Source organism: Vollenhovia emeryi, unplaced genomic scaffold (genome assembly GCF_000949405.1).
Source record: "Vollenhovia emeryi isolate VEMERY1.0 unplaced genomic scaffold, V.emery_V1.0 DF939192.1, whole genome shotgun sequence".
NCBI lineage: Eukaryota > Metazoa > Arthropoda > Insecta > Hymenoptera > Formicidae > Vollenhovia > Vollenhovia emeryi.
In genome coordinates this window covers 55151-66259 of record NW_011967174.1, presented here as the reverse complement: position 1 = coordinate 66259, position 11109 = coordinate 55151, and the positions used below count along the sequence as shown (strand labels likewise).

Genomic DNA, 11109 nt, shown 5'->3' with positions numbered 1-11109 from the left:
TAATCTCAGTTTAACTCACTCTTCGTCTTTATCTAACTGTCCCACTTAGAAAGGATATATAGGTATATTTAGAAATAACATATTTCATATATAAAATATTTCTTTCTTTCTTTTTTACCATATCTTATGGTATGACTTTATTTGTTTCTATTATTACTATCACCATCATTGCGTTCATCATTCTCGCAATTCTCTCCGTTACTTCTCTTCCTTGTTGTTTCTCTTTCTCGCGCTCTATCTTTCAGCTCAGTGCTCATTTTTCGCGCCCCGCTTTCTCCGTTGTGTTATGCCGTAATATTACGTCGTGCTTCAAAAGTTTCTTTAACGTGGTAAAAAAAAGTAATAAATATTCTTTGGTCAATCATTTTTTATACTTCCACATTTCACGATATAAAAATCTACTTTGAAAGATCTCAAAATGTTCTGAGTAGTATTGTGTGCCGCGAGATCCACTTGTAACATTTTTTCAATCAGATTCCAGAGCAGCTGGGGACAAATCCCGTGTGAATATTCAGCGTGTCAGCTGTGACAACCAAATCTTACATTTGTTCCATTTTAATATTCGATGTTCCAGACATTTTGCCAGCGATTTTTTGACAGCAATATTCTGACAAATTTCGTAGAATTAAATTGCAATTGTGCAAGTGCACTCTTATATAATGCAACACAAGGACGTGCAGCAAAACGCTCGGAAATGTGAATATTTTTCTGCCTAATTCCTTTGTTCGTCGTTTAATCTCAGGTAATGTGGTTTTCGTTCTAAATATAAATCCTTCATCCGACATAGTTTTTATCTAAACGTTCGTTCCAGCTTCGTGCGCTGCAGTTTTACCGCATTTTGCGCGATACGGCTTCGCTTACGAGCGTTAATCGTTACGTCTTCCGAGATGTATACTTTTATTCTTTTTTGTTATACGTTTTTTAAATCCTTTTCGCTCTACTTATCTTTTCATCTTACTAAACCCTCACCCTATGTCACGATTGAAGATAATAACTCAAGGGGGTAAATTCTATATCTTAAAAATCTCTATAGTGAAAATGCTAAAAGTTAATAGCTTTGTCTCTTCCTAACCGTCCCATTAGAAAGAGACAACGCCGCTTACTTTTAGCATTTTCACTATATTGTAAGATACAGAATTGACCCCCAGATAACATTTTGTATAAAAACAAAGCAGTGCAATCCATTTGCAAGCAACTGTTGCCGTCTTGATGCCATGGTAATAGCGAAAATATTTCTTGAATTAAACTTCTGCTTGCACGTCGTCCGCAAAATTGCCAATATATGTTAGCAATAATATTTCTGGCAAAGATATTTGCAAAGTTGCAACCAGTTTGCCAAAATCATACATTTTTATCACAATTGTTGCAAAGTTGCTGTACTCAGTTTCCGTGTGTGTTTTTTTGCTTACAATATTGTATTAATGAGGATTCACCTTGTTGGCGATTTGCTTGCAACATTTTTTAGCAAGTTATCAGCAAAATACCTTCAAAATGTTAACTGGGAACGATCGTCCGAAATCAGCTTCGTCTGATACATTGATTGGTCGCGTTTGAACAGTGGTGCTTATCGCTTCTCGGGTGCGTCCTTCTCTTTTCCGCTTCTCGATGCTGTCGCTCGCGTTCATTGCTGTGTACGTAATTAGCGTTATCGCGGTAAATTGTGTATTTAGCGGCAGTGATACCGAGACAGTGATCCACTATCTGTAAAATTATGACTATTTGGACAACGGTACGCAGACGTTTCCACCTGTCGACGTGAGACAGACTTTGCATACGTCCTAATTAAAAATTCTCAACTTCGAATTGTTGTATATAAAAATAGAGAGAAAGAATCTCAAATGAATAACGTTTCTTTGTCTTCTAACAATTATCAACTTTGTGCGCAGATTACGTTGAACACACTCAGTTCTTTTGAATCAAACCATCAACGTCGAAGGAATTGCACCAGTGCGGCGATCAATTTTGCAACACTACGAAGCTGGAAGTTACACGCATTAGAAGTCCCTGTGCCATTCTTGAACCACTTCAGCCACGATGTTATTTGAGACCAAGGTCAGTAGTGCAGTGGCTGGAAACACAAGGTCTTTGTTCCGTTTTGCTCGTTCCTTGCTCAGGACGAACCGAAAGGATTGGAATAAGCGCACGGATCATCGTCACATTATTGCCCATTAGGAGAGCATGAAGCACAAAACGTAAAAGCATCTCGCGACCGGCAAAGAGATAAATCAATGTAGCAGAATAACATACCGTAACGCTCGTTCTCACGAAGACGATTTACCCTTCTCATCCGCTCATGATTTCTTCAACAACTCGATCTAACGATAAAACAAAAGCGAGGACCGTCCAAGAAGATCGCTTACAATTTTCTCATTATACTGAGTATTAAAGTCGGAAATATATTTCAGGAAAGAGAGGTAAATTGTCGAAGAAAGCGAGAAGAATATTTCGAAAATTGCATAAGTCCTATCGCGATATTAATCGCGATTATGTATTCTGTGGTCCTTTGTGTTGTTACACTTTCTAAGAGATGAATGTGCTGATTTAAATGCGAAGGACACGATAAAGCCAAAGTAATGTTTCATTCAGGCAGTGCCGGTGAACTCGAATGAAATGTTTATGATTAATGCTGCCGACACAGCGGCAGGAATGTTAATCGAGCTCACGGCGATTGCAAAAGTACCTTTCTTTTCATTTGTACGTTGTTCTTTCCTCGGTGCATACGATAAGCCTCGTTATCGAGATATCGTAGACATACTCTCCATTAATTATCGTTCGCCCGCTTTATTCTACTGATAATTTGTCGGCAGTCCGACCGGTTCGTCCTCACAATCAATTGCAGGCTCATCGAAGTGCGCGTAAGTAATCGCGACGTTGGTAAACGATTAGTTATTTCCATAATTTGCTTTAGGCTGCGCTCCAAGTTACAACTGAATCTCCGCGTGATTATTATCTAAAAATTTGTTGGAATTTTATCACAAATCCCAATTACATAAATTAATTTTTTAAATTCACCTAATTGAGATTTTCCATTGGGAAAGATCTCTGAAGAGATCTGCGTCGTTGAAATTTGTTATTCCGGCTTTCTGTTGTTTTCACATTTGCGACCGGATTATTAGGTATGTTTATAAGAAAAGCACTCAGCTGAAATGAATAAGCGCGCACGTCTCGGCAATATCTTTCATAAAGTGCAGAAAATTCCACTTTGTAGAGAGAGATAATACTGTGTTAAAAATTGCTAAAATCACAATAACGCCACATACTTTAATCTTGAAAGAAAATTTCAAAACATACTCGACAGTGAACCATGTGATAGTAAGTTGATGTGATAATATAATAATAAGTTGAAGTTTATATGATAATAAGTTGGTATGGCAATAAGTTGATCGATCATGTGACAATAAGAGATTTACCCGCGCAATAGTAAGTTATTGCTCGTGCTTGTGCGCTGTTGTGTCATAAAAGATGAATGAAAAACTGTATTTGCAACATATTCCCATTTCAGTCTAACAGATTCTAACAGTAATAAGAATATTAATTTATTACAATTGTTATACAGTTGCAACGATCTTCCTTTGTCTTGATGAAAAATCAATAAAATTAAATTATAAGTTGTTTTCTATTCTTGTTATCTATGAGATTGCAACTGCAGAAAATGATTTATGATATAGAAACGGTTTATAGAATTAATTTTCTATAAGTCTCTTTCTATCATATTTCTAATGTTCTGTAGATACAATTAATTTACCAATTATATTACCAGTGATATCGATGCAATCTTCGAATGTAAATTCTACAAGGAACAGTTTCGCGAATCAGAATCTTTATCCTCGAGGCATAATCTTTATCCTCGAGCACATATCAATAATAGATCGTTAGTAGCAAAGCGCATGCAACTTCCGTCGCGAAAGCAACCTATCGAAAGAGTTGTAATCAAAGGTATCATCCATTTATTAAATTGCGAAATAGAATAAATTGCTTCATTTTCATACACAAATAAAATATAATTAGTTTTCAATATGCCCGTTGACATTTTATTTATGTCAGTGCTTAAAGATATTTGCAGTTTACCGTATTCTATGCTATCCATAATTGTGAACAGAAGAGTAAAATACAAGTTAATAATTAACTATAATTAACTATATTCTAAGATGCACAAATACTGCTCAACACTATAGAAATCAACATTGTTGGCTACTTGTCAACAACAACGATATCAATTATTTTTCTGATATTGCGATATAATATAATGTCTCAATATGCAGTTTCTGATGCTCTTTAATTTCTGTACACCCGATATATGACACAAGCACAGACGCATACACCAGACTCAGGTCACGTATCCAGGTTTTGACCTACTGACACGATCCAGTGACGTCACGGGAGAGCAGGAGGACGGAAAAAGGGAGCAAGGCTGGAGTAGGTGGAGCTTCAGCTTGACGAAGGAAATTTCCTCGGTGGAGTGATAAGGATAATGCAGAAACAAAGGATACTAATGGTACCTATAAAGTATGTAAGGCAAGAACATTTTTATGTGTGCATTTACTTTATATACTTAAGCAATTTCATTCGTTTGTAAAATAAGCCGTTCCGTTTAGTGTCATTTTTAGTTTCTTTATTGCCATTTTTAAGTAATCTATGTTCAATTTTTTAAGATTGCATCTCTCTTAAAATCTATATTTTCATATTTAATATACGTGTGATTTGTAAATGCTATTATAATCACGTAAATAAGAACTACTTTATAAACTGTGAATATAAATCTCACCTAACATTATTACGGTCTTTACGCATGTATTTTGCGTAAACGATACAAAGTATATCAAAGAGGGTAGTTTTAATTTAAAAAATCTATAAAGTAATTGCTTTTTATAAATTAAACTTTTAGTGAAGTATCCGGAGATTAATTTTTTGTCGCTTTACGCAATTAATTAAATTTTTTCTGGTTTTCTGGGAAAAGAGATCATCATCGGAATTTTGCTTAGGAGGTCCCGATGCAGAAATAAAATATGTAGTTTATACCACATTGTCCATATAAGTCGTTACATATTAATTGTGAAAATTAATTAAAGTGTCACAGTCGATTAATCGCCGCGCTTGCTGGCCAACGTCAGACGATCGACCAAGAGCGACGCCATCCTTTGTCTAAATTCTCGCGCTCTCCCGCTTCGCTTCGTATGTTATTTTACAACTTTTTGTAGTCTATTTACTTGTGTTTTTGATAGAATTTTTCCGCGTAAGCAAAGCCACCGAGTTCGCCGCGATCTCTTCCCCAAGGAGACCGACGGGAAGCTTAAAACCGAAAGATGTGATAGATCATCGCGACGGAGTCTCCATCGCCAAGAACCGTCGGGGTCGATGACAGCTTCCTGGTTAGGACCACACCGTTGTTCAAGCATCCTTATTCGTTTCGATAACCGGCAACAACCCTGTACGCGTCGTCGGACTGTCATCACGACACAACGAACAAATGTGAGAGTCACTGCATCAGCAGTGAATGCGAATCTTTGGGGTGGAGGTTGAAGAGATACGTCAGGTGGAGGATTTAAACCAATTCTAGACATCAAAGTACGTATTTACTATATCATTATAAATCATCATTACCAATATATCAATATAGGATACATAATTAAAGTACGTAATTAAGAGATTTTCCTAGTACCTGCATTGTATGTATTTATATATTACTATTATTTTAAAACATATTAGAGAGGTGAAACATATATTACACGATATTTACTATTATAATTATTTCCTTTTATCTATAATAGATTCGTTTTATTATTTGAAGTAATTTTATTTTATTTTACAAAAATATAAAAGTATCTGGTTATTCTCCCTCATTATAAAGAATTATAAACACATGATTAAAACTCTGGAAATAAAGTTTGAAAGTTGGTGCGTTAGATAACAGAAAATTTTTATTTTCAATTTAATTGGTGAGCTTACAGAAATATTTAAAAGTATGAGTTGGTGAGTTCTTAAATTCTCCTTTGCATAAATGTTTGAAGAGAAATTCATAATTAAAATTGTAAGAAAACATTGAGGCATGCTATATATTTTCACCTATATATTGTATATATCATATCAGAGAAATATTTAACAGGAGATAAGCGCACTACTACATGTGCGATGTAAACGCGGATCGCATATCCTTCCGGTTCGGTAAGCGCTTCCTCGAAATGTCTCTTCATATAAACCACCTCCGCATATTTTAACGAACAATCTGTGAAATATGTATTTGCACTCAGAATATCGTATTTCCTGTCCGTCTTACGGAAACGTACGGTTCACCTTGACACAGTAGGATATAAAATATATTTCTCCGGCAGCACTTGACTTCCCTGGCATTTTTTTCATCGATTTTTCTGGCGCATCGGACATTGTGAATTTTTCTGCTGTGCAGCTTGAACGTGTTGCATGTCTATCTTCTGCTAATTCTGTGTTCTTTCGCTACAAAACTGAAATGTGAAATGTTTCAGTGCTACTTATTCTATCGTCAAGAAATTGTTCCCTTTTATTCGCAAAAGGCTCACGTATGGAACAAGAACTGAATCTTTACTTTTGTATTTATTTAAGCCGCTACAGTCGGCAATGTAACTATGTTAAATTATTGATTTATATTGATTTACGTATTACCAATGTTTAATTTCTCTTTCTCTGTTCCTCTAGAATAAATATGTACCTGTCGATACTTACATTTGCTTTCTAAGTGACATTAATCCTCTAATTTGTTTCTCTTTTGTACTCTTTCACTTTAACAGTAACTGAATGTTGAAATAAAAAGTACGGTGATCAGTTCGAGATAATTGAAAAACAATTTGCTCTTCCAGACCACGTTCTTATCTTTGTGATTCCAGATTCCATTGCCAGATTCTTTTGCGAATCAACGTTTACGGCAATTCTATGTTTCGGATAGTCGACCCACCCCCCAATTTCAGGCAGAACGCCAGCGAGTGGATCTATAAGGTCAGTCCTGACAGTAAAAACGTGCGGTCAATGCGAAATTTACCCCGGAGGTCTCTGCCAAATGGGTCACTCCGGTGGAAAGAAGAGAGAGCGAAGGTTACGACGACGACGGAGATGTCGCGGAGCCATAAAAGTCGAAACGCTGCACGACATGAGTGAACGTGTTCGAGACGTAGTGGCTCTAAGCGAATTACCTGAGATCCACATGTGGATCTCAAGGTGCACAGCCTTGAAAAGCTACGATGGCCGTGAGATCGATCGTCCGGCCACACGATGGTTTCTCTTGCGTTCTTGAAACCAGTGTCAGTGAGAAGTCGCACAAATCACCCGTCGACTTCAAAATGCCGTGACATTATTTTATCAGAGTCTTATCCTCCGATAATGCTTCTTTTTATCGCAAGATATTATATGAAATATTATTAACAAGTGATTATACAAAACCTGCTTCGTTTTAAATGAGAATATAAATGTCGGCTGAAACCCTAGTAGCACAGTACATTGGCTAAACATTGGCTAAATATTGATCAAACATTGGATATATTAGAAATTCATTGGCCGATATTGTCCAACGTAAAGCTAATAATGGCCGTGAAATAAATGTAAATATTGCACGGTAATAATTATATAATATTAGATTTATGTTGGAAGTGCATTGGTCAATATTTAATAATGTAATAACAATATTGGTCTAATATTAATGCAATATTAGGCCACTATTGCTGAATAGACATATTGGCTAAATAAGAAAAGGCGCCCATCTTACAATATCGAACCAATATTGGGAATACTAGATTTACATTATTTCCCCAATATTGCGCCAATACGAGTATATTGTGTTACTAGAGAATGTTTATTATGCTACGTCAAAGCAACTAATAATCTATTCAACCGTCTGTGAACTTTGTTACTGATTAAAATAATTTTTCCCTTCAAGTTAATAATAAGACAATGCATATTGATCGTCGCTTTTATTTCAAATTTACACCGCACGTGTGTGATTGCTACTATTCAGTAGATTCACTGTTTACTTTTCCGAGTCTATGATATGCTACAAAAAGCTTTTTTATATGGAATCAATGTTCTTATTTTAACGTGATTATTACATAATTGTATAAAATATCATATTTCAAGTGATATACAATGGATATCGGTAATTGTAGAATAATTGTTTATTCATTCATTAATAATAACTTGATCAAATCAGTTTTACGTCGGAACAAATTGTTCTATTGAATGAGCTAATTATATTTGTTGGACAATTATTTTAATCTAATGTTTCCTAAGTAACAAAACTTAATAGTTTTTAATTATTATAAAACCATTAAAAACTTATATTAATTTTATTAAAAATTTATTGTATATTGGTTGTATTTACGTGTAAATTGCAGTTATATAATTCAACTTTATAGATTTATCCTAAGGAAATTAATTATAATACTCAGGTGCGACTTTAATACTCATGAGACACTTATTAATTAATTTTCTGAATATCAATTACTTTTCCCATTACTTTAATAAAAACAATAGGAAAGTTATCAATGGCGCAATGGCATCTTACAATAATTAATTTTGATAGTGTATTGAAAAATTGCATCATCCAGCTTTCTCTGATTTTTTTGCTAACGTAAAAAAATCTTGACACTTACTTATTTGCCCTTAGATGTTATTTCTCTGGTCGAGAGAGCCAACTCCGGATCCCAGAGCTGGTCCATGGTTCGCCTGGTTTGCAACGGCTGTTCTGTTGTGGCGTTGCCGACGACGCATCACTAGAGCGATTCTGGCAATCTCGCCGCTGAGATTGCTAAGGAGACGTACTGCCGGCCTAGCAATCAATCAGAAAATGATTCTAAAGCAGCAGAAGAGACACAGCCTGGCCCAGCTGCACAAGCACAAGGCTGTCGGTATACGGCGAGCAAAGCGATTGTGTACCGGCGACGGTCCGCATGTGTCCGGCAGTATGTCCATGATACAAGCCGGACCACAGATCCACTACAGGGTCACTAGGAGCGGTAGAATCTACGGAAAATACCCGAATAAGACCGCGATTCCAAGCGGCAGCATTGAAGAAAATCATTGACATCACGTTAAAATGATGAAACTCTCAGCTACTGTCTTTGTCCCTCTGTATAAATCTCGTTGATCGTCATTGTCGTCGTGTCGTCGACATAATTTCATGCCCTTTGAAAAGAAACAATCATTCAAATATATAATACACTTTTAATCTTCTTTTCAGTATACATTTCTTTCTTGAAAAATGTGTTATGCTTTTAAATGTTATCTCTACAAAAGAATCTAGAAATGTGCATTGCGATAATGTTTCCGCACCTTTTGAAAACTGAATGGTTCTGGTAGAATTTACCAATTTACTATTTCGCACGTATTCCGCGAGATTTCGAAACAATACCAAAGTGCACTTGGTTTAATCATCCGCTGTTTTTGTAACGCAGGAATTATATGATGTAAGTATACATTTTGTACGAAATTAAATAATTGCGATATCTCGTCCAATACGTGCCCTGAGTAATTTCCTCGATATTCAAAGAAATCTCTATAAAAAAAATCTTATTTGTCCGTTTTGCGTCCTTGACATAATCTGCAATACAAAGGGCAAGACCTTGTAAAGAGGTTATCATACCACTTAGTTTTGGATTTCTAGCTGCGTTCGTCTCTTTGTCGACCAACCGCGAATCAATAAGAGGCTGCGTATAGGGCGCCTAGTGCGTTTATACAGAGTGTCCCAGTTTTTCCGGATGCTTTCAATAATGGATATTTTAGTTAGCCCAGGAGTATTTTCTTAACAAGATATCAATAGTTTGAAAATTTTAATCATTAAAGATTTACAAATTTTTGACAAATTGATATTTCATGCACTAATGTTTATTTATTTCTTCACTAATTGTAGAAAAAGAGTTGTGCTTTTAATATAATCTAGCTGGTGCATTAACAAACAAAGCAAATTTAACGTTTACTTAACGACACGTCTTCGCTTACACATTTAACTTAAATCATTTAGCTCAAGTCATGTAACTTAGATTTAAAATTGTGAATTAAGGGAAAACGGCTTTCGTCTAATTGGAATGATGGAACGTCTAAAAACGTCTTTCCCTAAGCTGTCGCGCGAGCGGTGTATCGCGGAAAAGCGCTCGTTGGCACAGCCGAAGTAACAATGAAATGCTGCAGAACTTTCGTATCAGAGATGTGCCAATTTGAGCGGCACAATGCCCGCGGTTTCAGAATGAACAAACGTATGGAACGTGTGCGTCGTCGAGCAGAATGGTACGTAACTATGCCAAATTTAATCATTCAGTAGCTGGGCTACGTCACTGACATCGGGGCTATACTCGATACGTGTTGTTCTTCTAAACGTTCAGCAGGATATTTGTAACACGACTCAATCGTAATAAATTGCTTCGGACATACTTTGACAGACTTCCCTTCTCTATCTCGCTAGAAAATATATATGACGTCTTTCTCTTTAGTCCTCCGAATTTTAGGAAAATATAGAAAACATTCATATATATTACGTGTTACAGATTATTAATTAATATACATAATAGAAATGCATTTCATACAAATGCGTATCTTGTCAAAATATAAATGTAGATATTTATTAATATATCAGAAATTCCTCGAAGCGAACTTTTCAATGTAGCTAAATACCGTCGTGTTATTTTTAATTATTTAGAAAACCGTTTATTACTATATTGATTTCTTTCTTCACGCTCCACGGTATTAAATCAAGCTTTACAGTATTAAAACATGATTGCAATGATTATCTTGGTATCTCGATACATATTCATGAAAGAAACATTCTTATTATGTATTCGAGTTTAATCAATAAGTGGAAAGCACATGAACAGCGGACTATTTTTACTCCGTAAAAAGTAATTTGCATTCGAGCAAATTAACAATTCAAATCGCATGAAAAGAAACAAATTTGACAAAATTATCATGGGGAGGACATAAACGTGTAAAGTCCCGATTTTTAAGTGTCTCCATAACGTGACACCGAATAAAATTCTGAACTGCCTAAATACCTCATTTAAATTTCTACTTGATATAATTAACAGTGTACGTAGTCATCTTGTGTGTACGACCAGCGATTTCCTGGCTTTAATCAAAAGAGTACGAATAAATTACGAA

General features: G+C 35.6%; 1 protein-coding gene across 3 annotated transcripts; it reads left to right on the top strand.

Annotated features, from left to right (window-relative positions):
• The first annotated feature begins 414 nt into the window (after window positions 1-414).
• On the top strand, window positions 415-9564 carry LOC105562241. 3 transcript variants are annotated; one of them, XM_012012907.1, is made up of 6 exons: window positions 415-742; window positions 1887-2052; window positions 4313-4506; window positions 5223-5565; window positions 6858-6966; window positions 8627-9564. In XM_012012907.1, exons 5-6 carry the CDS (start codon window positions 6904-6906, stop codon window positions 9041-9043), a joined length of 480 nt encoding a protein of 159 aa, XP_011868297.1. In that variant the 5' UTR covers window positions 415-742; window positions 1887-2052; window positions 4313-4506; window positions 5223-5565; window positions 6858-6903; the 3' UTR covers window positions 9044-9564. The 3 variants fall into 3 exon arrangements, with proteins under 3 accessions (XP_011868297.1, XP_011868295.1, XP_011868298.1); XM_012012905.1 differs by lacking the exon at window positions 415-742 and having other exon boundaries at window positions 1770-2052; XM_012012908.1 differs by lacking the exons at window positions 415-742; window positions 1887-2052 and having other exon boundaries at window positions 4488-4510.
• The last annotated feature ends 1545 nt before the right edge of the window (window positions 9565-11109 follow it).

What these genes read in the sequence shown, in the direction of transcription:
- LOC105562241 (XM_012012907.1), top strand. Translation starts at nt 6,904, where the DNA reads ATGTTTCGGATAGTCGACCCACCCCCCAATTTCAGGCAGAACGCCAGC. An exon ending in CCAGCGAGTGGATCTATAAG is followed by an intron (nt 6,967 to 8,626) that starts GTCAGTCCTGAC and finishes ATTTGCCCTTAG; the next exon opens with ATGTTATTTCTCTGGTCGAG.